General features: G+C 44.4%; 1 protein-coding gene across 2 annotated transcripts in view; it reads right to left on the bottom strand.

The window, feature by feature from the left end:
* Positions 1-19,077, bottom strand: part of ABCB1 (ATP binding cassette subfamily B member 1) — a 265,216-nt gene that overhangs the window by 179,025 nt on the left and 67,114 nt on the right. For both annotated transcript variants that reach the window (XM_030199760.1, XM_030199764.1), the window contains one exon: positions 5,908-6,079. In XM_030199760.1, coding sequence (XP_030055620.1) covers positions 5,908-6,079 — 172 coding nt within the window. The remainder of the gene's footprint in view (positions 1-5,907; positions 6,080-19,077) is intronic.

Raw genomic sequence — 19,077 nt, 5'->3', positions numbered from 1 at the left:
ATCTACCACCACTTGGACCAGATTAAATCCATACTCCTTCTGTCTTCAGATCTTTCTGTGTTTCTCCCTTATATAGTAGATATGCCCCACCCAATGCATTCCAGGAGGCACCACATGGGCGGGGTGCTATATGGCGCCTGGAGAAGCAGAAGCGAGAGGACATTGCTCCTGCTTCCTACAAGGTATGGAGGACTGGGGGGTGGGCTTCTGCTAGAACACCACATAAATTTGTGACTGAGGGGAGGGGTGGGGGCCAGACAGCAGCCACTTGACCACCAGGGCATTTTGCGCCTGAGCAGGGGAAGGAGGGAGGGGGCCCGAGTGGCCCAATAGGGCATTTAAAAAAATGTTTGGGGCCTGGAGTGGGTGCCGCTAGATGCCAGGAATATGTTTGGGAAGGACGGGAAGAGGTGTTGTGTTGGGGGGTAAGGTGATGATGCATGCTGTGGCATGCTTGTGTGTGTGTTTTTTTAAATGTCTGCTTCCCTGTCAGTGCCTGATCCAATCACCCCTCAGGCACTGACAGGAAAGTTGACATTTTGTGCTAAGCAGGAGATTATAGCTGTTATTTTAACACAACATGAATTTGCATGCTTATTACTTTGAGCATACTGTGGCTATTTTTCAGCGTTAGCTAGTTTTGCGGTAGAGTTTTACTCTACCATGAACCTTTAAGCATCGGCCCCAAAATTTTGTACTTTTTCTACATTCATGAATCCTAAGTGACACAAACATATATTTTGATCCCACCGGAAAAGGTACCAAGCAATAATGCCTGTGGCATGAAAACACTGATAAAGATCAATTTTTGTACCCTCAAAGAACCCCTAATTATCTGGAAAAGAAACATCTAAATCTACAATTTATAAACACTTAAGAACAGAAGTCCTAATTACATAGAAGTCATTGCTTGTTACCTGAATACAGTAACATGCTTGCATTTAATAGCAGACAGAAAATAGCTGACATGGGACGTGGGTGTAGGGAGGAGGGCAGAGGGGACATTTGCCCCATCCCCCTCCCCCGGATTTCTTAGTCACTCACTTCTGCCTGCTACTGCTACTATTCCCCTCCACTCAAGCATTCTATTTGGGAAATGCAAAAAATTACTCCCCACCACCACCTCAGAGAAATTACTCCCCACCACCACCCTCAGAGAAATTCCTCCCTACACCACTGAATATGGAGGGTAATTTTATAGCAGGTTAACTATGGTGGTTATTTTAGAAGCTCTATTCTTGTTTTGGACTTCTGAAAACTGGCATTTAGACATCCGTGTCACACAGACATCCAAATCCTGATTAAATAAAGACAGGACATGGGTGTTTAACACTGCACTATGTCCATATGGCAAGTGGGCGTGGTCTGGGTGGGAAGAGGGAGGGACCAAAATACAGACATCCAACTCTGATCACAGAAGGGGGTGGGACATCCATGTCTAAAAAGATGGACGTTGTTATTTAGACTCGGTACTTGGCATCAGTGGCGTAGCTACGTGGGGCCTGAGGGGGCCGGGGCCCCCGCAGATTCACCCCAGGACCCCCCTCCCGGCGAACCCGCCCCCGCCGCCGCCTACCTTTACTTTTGCTGGCGGGGGATCCCACTCCCCGCCAGCCGACGTCTTCTCAGTCCTTCCTGCTCTTCAATTTGTTTGCTGACGTCCTGCACGTACAACGTGCAGGACGTCAGCAAAAAAATTGAAGAGCGGGAAGCGACTAAGAAGAAGACGTCGGCTGGCGGGGAGTGGGATCCCCCGCCAGCAAAAGTAAAGGTAGGCTGCAGCGGCGGCGGGTTCGCGGCGGGAGGGGGGGCGGCAATGTCGGCGGTGGGGGGGGCGGCGCCGGGGGGAGGGCTAAAATGTGCCCCCTCCCCCCGGGCTCTGGACCCCTCTCCCACGGAAGGCTGGCTACGCCCCTGCTTGGCATGTCCAGGTTACAGAAAGTTCCTTTGATTAAACAGCTGTCAATTAGAGGGATTAAGGCATGACACCTCCTTAATTACCCAGTGGTTGTTGTCCCTCTTCCTTTCCCCTAAATGTGAAACTGGAAAGGGATACCAGGCTCTATGATAGCTGGTGTGTCAGAAACTATGGACATTGGTAACAGCACAGCATGCAGATCTGAGGAATAGCTTAGTGGTTAGTGAAGTGGACTGCAAGCCAAGGGATCCAAGTTCAAATTCCACTATGGCTATTTGCTTTTTTTTTTTTTTTTTTAATTATTAGTCCTCCATAGACAGAAACATACCTACTGTACCTTAATATATAAGACTAGTAAAAAAGGCCCGTTTCTGTAGGCAAGGAAACGGGCCTTAGGCAGGCAATTCCCCCCCCCCCCGGTGCTACGGCCCCCTCAAACCCCCCCTTCCGCGAACCTGTCGTTCCCCCCCCCCCCGTGCGAGCGAAAACTGCCGCCACCGCCGCCATGTTGTTCTTCCCTTCCCGTAGGTTCTTCAATCATCTTGTCTGGAAGTTCCTCTGCGTGCGTCTGACGTCAGACGCACGGAGTTAAACTTTCTGAGAAGATGATTGAGGAACCCACCCGAAGGTAGTGCACAACAGCGGCGAGAGGGGGGGTGCGGTTTTCGGCATTCCGGGAGGGATCGACAGGTTCGCGGGAGGGGGTGGGTTTCGAGGGGGTTGTAGCGCGGGGGGTGACAGCTGATTCCGAGGCAGTAGGAGGAGTAGGGAAACACGCTGCGCGTGTTTCCCTACTCCTCCCCTTGCCTTGGAATCAGCTCTGTTGACATCAGTGACGTCCATGCGTGTCTGCCTCGCAGACCACTTGCAGCCAGGGAGCCACGGTCCCAAGCATAGAACGTTGGAGGTGAGAATTATTATATACGGATAAGATACCTGGAAGCCTGAAGGCTATTAAATTGTTGTACATTCAAATATAGTAGTTATTTTTCTGTTGCTGGAGGGCTCACAATTTAAAAAAAGAGTTACAAACTTCTGAAGTGGGATTTGAACCTGGGTGACCTGATTCTCAGATTACCACTCTAAACATTAGACTATCCCTCTGCTCTGCATGTGGATATCTGTGTGGATAGGAGCCAGCTCTGTGGGTGCGCTGAGTGCTTAAGCACCTCTAATACTGAACAAAGTCTTTGACTATGTCCACGGAGAGAGGTGATTTCTGTAGGGTTTCAATAATTTTGAAAAGTTGGCTCCTATCAGGGGCATTTTTGAAAGAGAAGGGCGCCCATATTCCGACACAAATCGGGAGATGGGCATCCTTCTCTCAGGGTCGCCCAAATCGGCATAATTGAAAGCTGATTTTGGGCATCCTCAACTACAGTTCATCACAGGGACGACCAAAGTTCACAGGGGCATGTCGGAAGCATAGCGAAGGCGGGACTGGGGCGTGCTTAAGAGATGGGCGTCCTCGGCCAATAATGGAAAAAAGAAGGGTGTCCCTGATAAGCATTTGGCCGACTTTACTTGTTCCATTTTTTTTCACAACCAAGCCTCAAAAAGGTGCCCAAACTGACCAGATGACCACTGGAGGGAATGGGGGATGACCTCCCCTTACTCCCCCAGTGGTCACCAACCCCTCCCACCCTAAAAAAATTTTTTAATTTTTTTGCCAGCCTCTATACCAGCCTCAAATGTCATACCCAGCTCCATGACAGCAGTATGCAGGCCCCTGGAGCAGTTTTAGTGGGTGCAGTGCACTTCAGGCAGAAGAACCCAGGCCCATCCCCCCCTACCTGTTACACTTGTGCTGGTAAATGTGAGCCCTTCAAAACCCACCCGAAACCCACTGTACCCACATGTAGGTGTCCCTTCACCCCTTAGGGCTATGGTAGTGGTGTACAGTTGTGGAGAGTGGGTTTTGGGGGGGGTTGGGGGCTCAGCACACAAGGTAAGGGAGCTATGCACCTGGGAGCAACTTCTGAAGTCCACTGCAGTGCCCCCTAGGGTGCCTGGTTGGTGTCCTGGCATGTGAGGGGGACTAGTGCACTACGAATGCTGGCTCCTCCCACGACCAAATGCCTTGGATTTGGTCATTTTTGAGATGGTATTCCTCGGTTTCCATTATCACTGAAAACCAGGGACGACCATCTCTAAGGTTGACCTAAATGTTGAGATTTGGGCTTCCCCGACCGTATTATCGAAATGAAAGATGGACACCCATCTTGTTTCAATAATAGCGGTTTCCCCACCCCTTTTCCAGGACGTCCTTAGAGATGGGCGCCCTTAGAGATGGTCATCCCCATTCGATTATGCCCCTCTATGTCTCTGTGGTCATTTTATAAGATGGATGTTCCTATGCTGCCATAAAGACGTCCATGTCCCTTGTTTTCTCCATTCATAATTTGGACACTTCAGGTTCAGGCTGTATCCTGTTCTAAAATACATGTGAGATGGACTTCCGTTGGTGACATTCTGCCTTAGATGTCCATATTCTGAGTTGGACATCCTTTTTAAAATGCCAAGCAGATGCCAATTTCTAGCCTATCTTACAAAGACAAATATGTACCTATGTATCTTTATAAAATACTAGGCACAACACAGCAGAAATCACACCTAGACTGAAGCCATGGATATGTATGTCTGCTTGGGAACAGGCGTAAAGTACACCCTTGCACATGTATTTTATAAACGACACGTCAATTGCAAATCCACCAGTACTCTGCCCCTGAACACACCTACACATAGGTTGCATAAAAGTGTTTGCTTTCTTGACACTATACAGCTCCTCAGTATTTTCCACCCTGATCTCTCCTCATACTCCTCCCTGGGAACTCAATTCATCAGGTAAGTCTCTCCTATCTGTACTCTTCTCCTCCACTGCCAAGTCCAGACTCCATTCCTTTTATCTTGCTGCATCATATGCCTGGAAGACTTCCTGAGTCGGTACTTCAAGCTCCGTCTCTGGCCCTATTCAACTTTTTAAGGCTGCTTTTAATTCCTAACTCCTATTCACCTGTTCAGTACCCATGTCTGTTTTAATCATTCCCAGAGTAACTTCCCAATACATTATTTGTCCTGTTTGTCTGTCTTGAATAGATGGCAAGCACCACGTAGCAAGGACTGTCTTTTGTGTGTTTTGTACAGTGCTGCATACATCTAGTAGTGCAATAGAAATAATAAGTAGTAGTAGTAGTATACTTTTATATGTGTAACTGCTGGGATAATTTTATTAAAGCCCTTTATGTGTGAAAAATCCTTTCATAAAATTACTCCCAATGTTAACAAATGCACCTCAGCTTATCTTTTAGAAGGGTATCACAGAACGATTACACACTGCACTGTTTACTCACTTTCAAGTCAGTGTTTCATATGGCAAACCAGAAATGCACTTGCAGGGAGATTCAGCATCTGGAATATCCAGGGCTGCCATGAGAAATAGCCAGGCCTGGGGCAGAACCAGACTGCCGCACGCCGCCCCCCCCCCCCCCCCCCCCCCCCCCCCCCCACTGCTCCTGCTCGCCTGACCCCCTTACCCTTCTGTGTTTGCCTCCAAGGGGGAGTCCAGGCCTGGTGCCAGCAAGTCGCTTACTGCTCCCACGGTCTGTCCTCTTCTGCTCCTGTCGATGCTGGGAGTCAGGACCTGGATGATTGCATTTACACAATACCGAGCTAATGCAATCATCCGGGTCCTTGGCAGCACACAGGAGCAGGGGAGGACAGACCCAGAAGCAGAAAGCAAGAAGAACCTTGCTGGCACTGGGCCCAGGCCCCCCCTTCGAGGTTGGGCCCAGGAAATTTTGCCCCCCCCCCCCCCCGCCCCCTCTCGGCCTCTCGGTGGCCCTGGGGATATCTCACATTCCAAAAACCAGAGGAAACTGCAAGTCAGCTTAAACTGAGATTGCTATTAGTGTAAGTATTAACTAGTTTTTAATAAGTGCATAGTAGTATTTTTTCAGTATTACCAAACAGAATGACAGGTTCTAACCTACCTTTGACCAGATAGCAGCAGAAAGTCCCATGACTGGACTGATTGCCAGTATCACCAATGTTAACTTCCATCCTTTTAAAAACCCAATTATAAACGCCGTCACGAATGTGGATAATGACTGAAGCAGCATGGCAATTTTGTCCCCAATTCCTTCATTAATTTTGGAAACATCACTGAAAAAAAAACAACCCAGATAATGTTCATTGAACATGGGATCAAAGAACAACCATGCAGACTTCTGTTAAAAGAAATACTTAGAAATGTTTATATATATATTACTTATACCACAGTCCTTGGAAATAACCTGTTTTCATACAGTTGTTTGCTTTCTTTTTCATTACCTTGTCTTTATGGTTCTATTAATTGTTTGGGATGGGCTCACAACACACTCTCATGCATAATTTCATTAACTTATCAAGGCATACAGTAAAATGACCTTGAAGAGGCAGTATACAATAATAGAGTTATTTACATAGTAGCTCCCATCACACTGGGCTGTACTGTCAGACATAGAAGTTGTGGTGAGCTAAAAAAGTGAAGAAATCTAAGGGAAGGTTAAGGCACGTTTAGGGAAAGAGCGTCTGCTAATAAGGATACTACCATTTCTGAATCCTTATATATTTGGGGTTTTTTTGTTTGTTTGTTTTTTAAATTCTATTACATAAGAATGTTAAATTCATTTTGAATAATGTTGTTGTATAACTACCATATTAGTCCTTTAGATATACTGTAGACCCATATACAGCGTAGCTCACTGTAACACGGGGTTTCACTTACAATGTGGGCAAGGGTTGGGCTCCAGTTTTGTCTTCTGAAATTTTTAAATTCTGATAATAATGTTAAATGCATTTTTTAAATAAAGTTGTATAACTGAAAACAGTCTCTTAGATACACTGTAGATCTCATATGAAGTAGCTCAATACAACGCAGGATTTCACTTATACTCCGGGCAAGTTCTAGGCTCTAGTTTTTTTCATATTACATACTACACTGTGAACTCAGTGTGATAATGTGGACTCCAACATCTACAATATATGGGGTCTACAGTGTATGTTATTTTAATTTAAAAAATAGACTTAATTTAATTTTTGTCTCATAATGGGCATATGGGAACAGATGGTAGGGATTTCTCTCAACAAATTAGCAAAGCTGAAGGGTACCCAGTAAGAAAGAGAGAGGCTTTGCTGGTGCAATATAATAAGTCTTCCCTATGGTAAATGCCACAGACAAATCATAGTCACATTCAATAATGAAGCAACAGAATCCACTGAATGAGACATCACAGTATTAAAGTACACTTTGCCACAGCAAATTTATTCTGCCATTTCTCATTTCTCTTGCTCTTAATTTGCAGAGAGTAACACACAACCTAAGAGGGAGAGACAGTGGTTAGTACCGACATGCAATGTAATGTGAAATTCCAACAGCTAAATTGGAGATTTTGCCAGGTACTTGCAGGGCTTTTTTTATTTTAGGAAATTATCCAAACCTTTTTTAAAGCCTGCTAAGCTAACTGCTTTTACCACATTCTCTGTCAAAGAATTCCAGAGTTTAATTACACATTGAGTGAAGAAATATTTTCTTTGCTTTGTTTTAAATTTACTACCTGGTAGCTTCATTGAATACCCCCTAGTCCTAGTATTTTTGGAAAGAGTAAACAAGCGAGTCACGTCTACCTGTTCCAATCCAATCAGTATTTTATAGACCTCTATCATATCTACCCTCAGCTGTATCTTCGCCAAGCTGAAGAGCCCTAGTCACTTCAGCCTTTCCTCATAGGGAAGTTGTCTCATTCCCTTTATCATTTTTGTAGCCCTTCTCTGTACTTTTCTAATTACGCTATATCTTTTTGAGGTGCGGTGACCAGAATTATACACATAGTATTTGAGATGCGGTTGCACCATGGAGCAATATAAAGGCATTATAATATTCTCGTTTTTGTTTTCTATTCCTTTCCTAATAATTCCTAACATTTGCTTTTTTAGAGTCTGATGCACACTGAGCAGAGGGTTTCAACATATCATCAACAATGACATCTAGGTTCTTTTCCTGGGCGGTTCCTCTTTCTCACATGCATCACTTTGCACTTGCTCACATTAAACGTCATCTGCCATTAGGATGCCCAGTCTCCCAGTCTCGTAAGGTCCTCTTGCAATTTTTCACAATCCTCTTGCAATTTAACAACTTTGAATAACTTTGTGTCATCAGCAAATTTAATTATCTCACTAGTTATTCCCATCTCTAGATCATTTATAAATATGTTAAAAAGCAACGGTCCCAGCATTGATATCTGGGAAACCCAGCTATCTAATATTTTCCATTGAGAATACTAACCATTTAACTCTGTTCTATCATTTTTAATCCACAACAGGAAGGGTACCCAAAATGATAAGGGGATGGAACACCTCTCTTATTAAGACAGTCTGGGGGTAACGTGATGCGGAGGAGCTGAGTGGACGCTCCATCGCAGAGATCCAAAAAACTGCAAAGTTATCAGCAAATAGCCCCCATATCGGTCCCTAAAAGGTCAGAAAGTAACTGTGAAGGCGAGACTATCGGCTGCATTGGGCTGCGGTGCTAAATCAGCTGGAGAGAAGGCGGGTATGCCCGCAAAGGCACCGTGGAGGAAGAAGATGAACGTGAGCAGCACACAGCACAAAATGGTGGCGGCACCCGAGACCTCGCTCATGAAGGTGCTATTGGAGGACATGATCCATGACCTGGTGCAGCAGATCTCGGTGGTGCTAGAAGAAAAGCTGTCCAAATTGCAGTCGTCGGTGGACCAAATCAGGGTATCTTTCGAGAGATAGAGTGCCCGTTTGCAGCAGGTGGAGGAGCAGGTGTCACAATATGAAGACAGGGCAGAAGGTATGCATGGGAGAATGGCAGCATTAGAGCAAAAGTGTGACCAGCTGGCGAGGAAGGTCGATGATCTCGAGAACCACAGCTATATAGCAAGGGTCAGAGCCAGTGTTAGACATGCTCTGGTCCAGGTCAGACAATAAAGGAGGATATCCTCTCTGATCCCTGCTCCTCCCTTCCTCCCCTCTGATTTCCCCACCTGCCATTATTATCACACTGACAGACCCTCACCAAATACAGAACTAGAGATCACAAATTAGAAATAAAAATATTTACACAAAAATTGAACTGAGAACCCCAAGAAGTTAAACAACATCTACTACAACACTGGAGAAATAAAAACAGAAACTGTTTAATTTGTCATATAGATTGTTAGCACTGGTTTGGTAAAAGTCAAATTTATCTGTGCCTTTGTGACTTTAAAAGTTATTTGTATTAATTATCCTTCTGACTCCACCCCCCCCCCCCCCCCCCAACTTTTCTCTAAAACAGTTACCTGATCTTGGAGGCAGACATTTGTTGCAGAGGTGTGGGTATTTTTTTCTACCTTTCTACCACATGCTTTGAGGAATCAAGCCTGTTGCTGCTGTTGCTGCTGCATGGCCCTCTCAAGGTAATGGCCCTGTTTGCTAAGGTGTGCAAATGTTTTAGCACACGCTAATGCTAGAGACCCATATGGGTGTCTCTACTGCTACCACGTGCTAATTTCTAGTGCATGCTAAAAACGCTAGCGCACCTACAGCTCAGCTTAGTAAACAGGGCCCTAAGCCAGCTATCTGCATTATCTTATTTTATCTGACTGAAACTCCTGGCTTTCTGTTCTGTTTCTCTATACTTTTCCTCTATTTATTTTAAAAAATAATAATAAATTAAAACTTTCTTTCACTGTCTCTTGTGCACAGCTTACTATCTTAAACTGTTAAACCTCTGATATTTGCTTGTTTATACCTGTATGTTGTGCACTGCTCCTTTTATCTTAAAACTGTTTAATTTCTAATATAGATTGTTAGCACTGGTTTGGTAGAAATCAGATTTATCTGTGCCTTTGTGGCTTTAAAAGTTATTTATATTAGCCTTCTGATCCCTCCCTCACCTTTTCTCTAAAGTAGTTACTTGATCTTGGAGGCAGGCTTTTATTTCAAAGCAGAGAAGTAGTAAGGTAGTTTAGTATTGCATTTGGAGATTGGTTTCACAGCTAACACCTTCTACAGATCTGTGGTTGTTTAGACCCAGCCACCTTCCCTAAGGGTGACACTTGCTAAATATTTGCCTAATCCACTGACTATCTCCTACAATGAATTCTATCCAAATTACAGCCATTTCTGAGAGCAAATCATTTGATTGTAGTGCCTCTTCCTACTTTGCATCAAGTGCTTTTCCTACTTTAAAGGATCTCTTTTTAACATATATAGATCTATAGATACTTATAGTATATATAAGTAACACAGGTTTGTTACTTTTTTATATACCTCTAACAGAAAGATATTAGTTTACAATAAAACTAGATCACTGTCAGGCTCATTTTCAAAAGAGAAAAACATCCAAAAAGTGACATAAGTCTGCATTTGGATGTTTTTCTCACAAAAACATCCAAATCAGTATTTTCAAAACCTCATAGATGTTTTTCTCTGAAGTCCATCCAAATTTCTAGGGTGTGTGCCAGGGGCGTGTTCAAGGCAGGACTTGGGCGTTCCTAAGACTTAGACATTTTTCAGCCATAATAGAACAAAACAAAAACTTTTGAGCTAGACCTGTTTTTATAACAAATAGCTGCAGTGGGAATTGAACCCACTTCCCCCCAAGACAAAGATCAACATTTGGGCCCAAAGCATATGTCTAGTTTTCCTGCACCTTAATCTGGTGCTGAGTGTAAAGAATGCAGCCCTGGAGAACAGCACTTATTCGGGTAGTAACTACTCCTACCCAGATCGCTCAATATGGGGCCCATGGTTACTGGATGGGAGCTAGAGTGCCCATCCAGGTTTTGTCTCATAGCATACACAGACTTGTAGGTTTGATTTTTCCTAGGAACAGCAGGACTAGAGTCCACACTTTGTGGCCTAGTGGTTACAGCAGCAAGCTAAAAATCAGGAAAACCAGGGGCCCAATATGACTGACGGTATCTGTGACCTTGAGCAAATGCGGATTACAAGCCCTCAAGCAAAAGGGAAACATTCACCATACCTGACTGAAACTCACCTTGAGCTACCAATAAAGAGGTGTGAGCAAAATCCAAATAAATAAGCAGCTTAAGCCTACCCTTTATAAAATGAGATAGAGCACATTAGAGTAAGAGAATTTTGCCAGAAAAATAATGAATGAGAGGGTGACAAGAGAGAGGAATAAAGGAAACAAGAAAAAATGATACACAAATCTGTGCAAGCGAATATAATACAATATGAAGAGGGTCACATAACAGAATAACTGCACAGATGTCTTGCACAGTACCTCAATCCCTTTGACACTTAGCCAAAGCCTACTTCCCCTCCCCCAGAACCTGTTAGGAATTTTCTTCCTTTTTTGGGTTTTAATGGAAGCAAAATGACACATGTCCCTTCCTAGGTACCTCTAGGGAAAGCTGGTTAATGGATTCTGTAAGTGTGGTAGTTTCTTATAATTCTGTTTATCAAAAATCCTCAAAGAACAGTTCTGAGATATGTTTCCCAGCATCTGCTAATGCCCTTCAGTAATGGATTAATGACATTAAATTTAGACAGGGAAAGAAGCAGCATCCTTTCATTAGATTTGGCAGTATACCAAATTTTTCATAAACCATAAACCAATGCATGCGGCCTATGTACTCTCACAGGAGAAAGGCACAACCATGATTAGATCCCTAGGAGTTTATATAGAAACACTTTATGGTACTTGTAAGGTTGTAAGTAGTAACCTGATAGGCAAGTGCAAATTCTGGTGTCCACTGTAAGGTATGAGCAACCAGCAAGGTGAGCAAGTCATTTCAGATGCCAGCCTTTTATTTACATCACCACAGCCTCAGACCTGCTGCAGAATCTTTTGGACAAGAAAGGCACAAATGGACATTTTCATGTCTGCCTGAGCCTATGATTCAATTAACAGAGTATCACCAACAGCAGTTGAAATATGATGGTGTATTAGGGTACAGCTTATCAGGACTCAGGAAGTCAGGGCTGCTTTTACATATGGGCAAAAGGCACAGCTATCCCAGCCTCTGCTTAACAGGGGACTCATAAGTAAAAGTGAACTTGAGCATAGGGCCCACTCTTGCTACCTTTAGGCAAGGCTGGCTTAATCACAGGTGAGATGCTGGCTCAAAACGCTAGGTGATAAAGAGTGCCAAAATCCCTAGCTGCTGATGTCATCGACAGTGCCTCATCTGGTCTAAAGATTTAGCTTCTCTCCCTTCCCTTGGTTGCGGCAACAGCAGCATCAACAACAGGCAAATTTCAGCCCACCCCTGTGTCTCCTCTCTGCCGTATCTTGCTCACAGGAAATTGCAACAGAGATGAGACACAGCAGAGAGAACACACAGGGGCAGCATGCTGCTGATGCCAGCAACCAAGGTAAAGAGTACAGGACCACAGTGGAAGAGAGAGAGACTGGTCCAGGGGGTGGGGAGAGATGCTGGACCCATGGAGGTGCTGGGGAGGGGCACCAAAGCAAGTTGGCTTACTGCACCATAATTCCTTGAACTGGCCCTGTCCATAGGTGCTCTCATTTAAGAGGCTTGGGAAGGTTAAACCTCTCCAGCCCCAACTGTGATATTCTTCCCCCCCCCCCCCCCCCCCCCGACTCCAAGTCAACTTGACAGGCATCACTATATTTACCCTGCCTACCAGTTTGACTCTAAGTCAGGGCCAGGCTAAAGGGTGTCCAGTTTCCCTCTGGGTCAATAGCTTATAAGTACATAAGCATCGCCATGCTGGGACAGACCAAGGGTCCATCGAGCCCAGCACCCTGTCACTGACAGCAGCCAAAAGAACAAGCAATTTGTCCCACCCATCCTAGAAATACTGTATTCCCTCGTCCATTCAATAACATTCTATGGCTTTTTCCTCCAGGAAGCCGTCCAACCCTTTTTTGAAGTCCGTCAAGTTAACTGCCTTAACCACCTTTTCCGGCAACGAATTCCAGAGTTTAACTACACGTTGAGTGAAGAAAAATTTCCTCAGATTCGTTTTAAATTTACCACACTGCAGCTTCATCGCATGCCCCCTTGTCCTAATATTTTTGAAAAACGTAAACAGACGCTCCACATCGACCTGTTCCATTCCACTCATTATCTTATAGACCTCTATCATATCTCCCCTCAGCCGCCTTTTCTCCAAGTTGAAGAGCCCCAGCCTCTTCAGCCTATCCTGATAGGGAAGCCATCCCATTCCCTGTATCATCTTTGTCGCCCTTGTCTGCACCTTTTCTAATTCCACTATATCTTTTTTGAGGTGCAGCGACCGGAATTGAACACAATACTCGAGTTGCGATCGCACCATGGAGCGATACAATGACAGAATAATAGCCTTATTTTTATTTTCCATCCCGTTCCTAACGATACCCAACATTCTATTTGCTTTCCTAGCCGCAGCAGCACATTGAGCACAAGTTTTCAACGTATCATCAACGACGACACCTAGATCCCTTTCTCGGTCCGTGACTCCCAATGCTGAACCTTGCATGACGTAGTTATAGTTTGGGTTCCTCTTTCCCACATGCATCACTTTGCACTTGTTCACATTAAACGTCATCTGCCATTTAGATGCCCAGTCTCCCAGTCTCATAAGGTCCTCTTGTAGTTTTTCACAATCTTCCCGTGATTTGACTACTTTGAATAACTTTGTGTCATCGGCAAATTTGATTACTACTACTACTACTACTATTAGCATTTACATAGTGCTACCAGACACACGCAGCGCCGAACAATTGACATAGAGAGACAGTCCCTTCTCAAAGAGCTTACAATCTAGGTAAAACAGACAGACAAGACATTACGGGCAAGGGAATTACAGGGTAAGGAGGAACAGGGAGGAGGACAAATGGGTAGTGGCTAGGAGCCAAAGGCAGCAGTGAAAAGGTGAGCCTTCAGCATAGATTTAAAAACAGGTAGAGATGGAGCTAGACGTATGGGCTCGGGAAGGCGGTTCCAGGCATAAGGTGCAGCAAGATAAAAGGAGCGAAGTCTGGAGATAGCGGTGGAGGAGAAGGGGGACGACAAGAGAGACTTGCTCAGAGAGCGGAGTTCACGGGGAGGAATGAGAGAAGAAAGGTAATGAGGGGTCATAGAGTGGATGCATTTAAAGGTCAGTAACAGAAGTTTGAACTGTATATGGAAGCGGACAGGGAGCCAGTGAAGTGAGAAGTGGCTAGTGTGGGCATTACGATTCTGACGGAAAATAAGTCGATCTACAGAATTCTGGACAGATTGGAGAGGAGAAAGATGATTGAGTGGAAGACCAGTGAGAAGTAAATTGCAATAGTCCAAGCGAGAAGTAACAAGGGTGTGAATAAGGGTTTTGGTGGCATGTTCAGAAAGGAAGGGGCAAATTTTGCTAATGTTGAAGATAAAGAAGCGGCAGGTTTTGGCGATTTATTGAATATGAGCAGCGAAGGAGAGAGAAGAGTCGAAGACGACTCCGAGGTTATGAGCCGAGGAGACAGGGAGAATATGACATTAACAGAGATAGAGAATGGGGGAAGAGGGGAGGAGGGTTTAGGGGGAAACATGAGAAGTCCAGTTTTAGCCATGTTTAATTTGAGATGACGTTGAGACATCCAGGCAGCAATGTCCGACAAGCAGGCAGAGATTTTGTCTTGGATTAAGGTTGAGATTTCAGGGGTGTATATGTAGATCTGAGAGTCATCAGCGTAAAGATGGTAATGAAAACCATGGGATGAGATCAGGGCACCAAGGGAAGAGGTATAGATGGAGAAAAGGAGTTGTCCTCACTAGTTACCCCCATCTCTAGGTCATTTATGAATATGTTAAAAAGCAGAGTTCCCAGCACCGATCCCTGAGGGACCCCGCTAACTACCCTTCTCCATTGCGAATATTGACCTTTTAGTCCTACTCTCTGTTTCCTTTCAACCGGTTTTTAATCCACAGTAAGACACTACCTCCGATCCCATGTCCCTCTAATTTCCTCTGTAGTCTTTCATGAGGGACCTTATCAAACGCCTTTTGAAAATCCAGATACAAACCGGCTCACCTTTGTCCACATGTTTGTTTACTCCTTCAAAGAAATGCAGCAGATTGGTGAGGCAAGACTTCCCTTCACTAAATCCATGTTGACTTTGTCCCATTAGTCCATGCTTTTGAACGTGCTTTGTGCTTTTTTAATTTTGTTCTTGATTATAGTCTTTACCATTTTGCTCGGCACCGACGTCAGACTCACCGGTCTATAATTTCCCAGGTCTTCTCTGGAACCTTTTTTAAATATCGGCGTTACATTGGCCACCCTTCAATCTTCCGGTACCACGCTCGATTTTAAGGATATATTACAAATCAATAACAGTAGCTCCGCCAGCTCATTTTTTAGTTCTATCAGTACCCTAGGGTGAATACCATCCGGTCCAGGAGATTTGCTACTCTTCAGTTTGCAGAACTGCTCCATTACGTCTTCCAGATTTACAGATATTTCAATACGTTTTTCCGACTCTTCAGCTACGAATACCCTGTCCGGCACCAGTATCCCACCCAAATCTTCCTCGGTGAAGACCGAAGCAAAGAACTCATTTAGTTTTTCTGCTATTTCTTTGTCTTCCTTAATTACCCCTTTTACACCTCGGTCATCCAGCGGGCCAACCGATTCTTTTGCCGGTTTCCTGCTGTTAATGTATCTAAAAAAATTTTTACTATCAGTTTTCGCCTCTAATGCTACCTTTCTTTCAAAATCCCTCTTTGCCTTTGTCACCTGCCTGTTCTGCGAACAACACACAATTCAATTATCCCTTTTGTATGTAGTCGTGTGAGCCGAGGTTTACTGTGCGTGGCTCACAAAAAGGCAAAGTGAACATAAACAAACATCATCCCGAGAAAGGTGTTACCAGATGAATACATTAAAGATAAGTATTGATTTCTGTAAATAGAATCAATTTGATTTACATCAATTCAAAAGCACAAACTCTGGTAAAAATAAATATATTATTTATTTTAGTGCAAATTAATGATCAATAATATCAGTGGTTTTAAAGCTTGAATGTGAAAACTATAATCAGTGTTTAAAGTCCCTACTGGATCCAGCTCCTACACTCTAAAATATTTGTTTTCCTTCTATAGGAATCAACAGAATCACTTACAATCACAGGTAGGTATTACATATTACACAACTTACATACATTTCCCTAATACTTTTTCTTCTTGAGCAATTACAGTTCTTTTCTCTTTCTGATATATTGCCTATAAGAATTACTTTAAAGGTAAGTATCAACTACTATTATTTCAAACCGATTATATGTATCAAGGTAAGGTATACACAAGAAGTAGCACATATGAGTTTATCTTGTTGGGCAGACTAGATGGACCGTGCAGGTCTTTTTCTGCCGCCATCTACTATGTTACTATCCACCTCATAATCGAAAGTGAAAGACGCCCATATTTTGACCCAAATCGGGAGAAGGGCGTTTTTCTCGCAAAGGCGCTCAAATCGGTATAATCGAAAGCTGATTTTGGGCGTCTTCAACTGCACTCTGTAACGGAGGCGTGGTGAAGGCAGGACTGGGACGTGGTTATCGGCCGAACAGAGCTGGGCGCGCTCAGCCGATAATCGAAAAAACAAAGGCGTTTTTAGCGAGAATTTAGGTCACTTTTTCTGGACCCTATTTTATCACGAACAGGTCCCCCAAAAGTGCCCTAAATGACCAGATGACCACCGTAGGGAATCGGGGATGATCTACCCTGACTCCCCCAGTGGTCACTAACCCCCTCCCACCAAAAAAAAAGAACTTTAAAAACTTTTTTTGCCAGCCTGTATGCCAGCCTCAAATGTCATCCTCAGCTCAAGCAGTATGCAGGTCCCTGGAGCAGTTTTTAGTGGGTGCAGTGGACATCAGGCAGGTGGACCCAGGCCCATCCCCCCCTACCTGTTACACTTGTGGTGGTAAATGGGAGCCCTCTAAACCCCCCCCCCAAAACCCACTGTACCCACATGTAGGTGCCCCCCTTCACCTTTAAGTGCTATGGTAATGGTGTAGAGTTGTGGGGAGTGGGTTTTTTTTTTGGGGGGGGGGATTTGGGGGTCTCAGCACCCAAGGGATGGGAGCTATGCACCTGGGAGGTAATTTAATGTTTTTTTCTATTTTTTACAAGTGCCCACTAGGGTGCCCAGTTGGTGTCCTGGCATGTGAGGGGGACCAGTGCACTACGAATCCTGACCCCTCCCACGACCCAAAGCCTTGGATTTGTTCGTTTTTGAGCTGGGCCGCTTCGGTTTCGATTATCGCTGAAAAACGAAAATGCCCAGCTCAAAAAACGCCCACATCCAATGCATTTGCCTGGCAGAAACCGTATTTTCGAAACTAAAGATAGACGTCCATCTTCTTCGAAAATACGGTTCGGTCTGCCCCTTCACGGACCCGTTCTCTGAGATAAACGCCCATGGAGATAGGCGTTTGCGTTCAATTATGCCCCTCTATATGTCCAAGAAATGATTTAACTATTTTCTAATTTTCCTTTTCTCAGGTCCTCAGTTCCTAAAAGTAAGTATGTATATACTTTGTAAATGCAAAGTGTCTCTCTCAGCTCAGAGTCCAATTATCCTGATTCTCCTGCAGTACTTAGCTGGATTCCTGTTTTCTTGTCCTTGGGATCAATTCTTCTGTTTTTGTTGTCTTCACTTTGTCTTCTTCCTAAACTTATACTATAAAGAAAATAAACTTTCCCCTGACGCAGCCATTTATCGGTAAAACAGGGCTTCCCTGTCGGGATATGAAGATAATGCAATTGTAAATTTAAGTGTCTGCATTAACCTGTGGAAGATTTTCTTACTGTTTTCACCATCCAAGATAAATAACGTTTTTTGGGGGGTCGTTACATTGTATTTAAATTACTGTGTTTTCACCTATAAGTGCTTGATAAGGTGCTTGGGCATTATCTCATGAAGTTATTCAAAGTGGAGTTTTTTTCCAAGACTTATGATTAAAGAGGCACCCTCCCTTATTATAAGGCGTGTCCTTTGGTAGGAGGTGTTACCGATCATACTGAGGTCTTTTTTCTCCACGACTTTTCATGTGTGAGAGTCCATTTTCACCTTTCAACACTTTTGCAACAGTAGAAATTTGTGAAATTGAGGTAATTAAAATCACCCATTATTATTGTGTTGCCTAATTTATTTGCCTCACTAATTTCCTTTAACATGACTGCGTCCGTCTGCTCATCCTGGTCGGGCGGACGGTAGTACACCCCTATCACCGTCCTTTTCCCCTTTACACATGGAATTTCGATCCACAATGATTCCAAGAGGTCTTTTGTTTCCTGCTGTCAAGTCCGTGGCCGTGACAACCCTCAGACTTACCCTGTTTCTGGGAGTCAGTGTCTGTGCTGGCTTCTGCTTGTCTCTGTGTCTGTGTCTGTCTTAGGTTCTCTCTGGCTCTGTGTGCTGATTGCCCTACTGAACCTCACCTGTGTGGGCTATGCCTCTTCCAAGATGGCTGCCGCCTCCTCCTCTTTGCCAGTATCCAAGATGGCCCCCTCTGTTCCTTCCTATGGGCTGACTGCTCTGTGTGTCAAGCCTCTGTTTGGTTGCAAGGTGATTGCTGCAGCTGTGGCTCTGGTGTTGAAGGGCTTTATTAATCACTTGGAGACTACAGTCCTGGCCTTTGCATCTCATCTAAAGGTCCTGGTGTATAGAGTGCTCTGTACACGGTTTCAGTGTTTGCTCTGTGTGAGTTTCTATGTTTGTTTAGACTAGCTAGCTTAGGCACCGTCTGGCTTGTAGCCTGTGCATAGCTCTGCTAGTTCTCTGTGTTTGTTTCCAGGGCATGACTAGTTAGCTTAAGCACCGTCTGGCTTGTAGCCTGTGCATAGCTCTGCTAGTTCTCTGTGTTTGTTTCCAGTGCATGACTAGTTAGCTTAGGCACCGTCTGGCTTGTAGCCTGTGCATAGCTTTGCTAGTGCTCTGTGTTTGTTCCTAGTGTAGACTAGCCAGCTTAGGCACCGTCTGGCTTGTAGCCTGTGCATAGCTCTGCTAGTTCTCTGTGTTTGTTTCCAGTGCATGACTAGTTAGCTTAGGCACCGTCTGGCTTGTAGCCTGTGCATAGCTTTGCTAGTGCTCTGTGTTTGTTCCTAGTGTAGACTAGCCAGCTTAGGCACCGTCTGGCTTGTAGCCTGTGCATAGCTCTG

Source organism: Microcaecilia unicolor, chromosome 1, assembly GCF_901765095.1.
Source record: "Microcaecilia unicolor chromosome 1, aMicUni1.1, whole genome shotgun sequence".
NCBI classification, from domain to species: Eukaryota; Metazoa; Chordata; class Amphibia; order Gymnophiona; family Siphonopidae; genus Microcaecilia; species Microcaecilia unicolor.
This window is presented reverse-complemented; position numbering and strand designations above follow the sequence as displayed.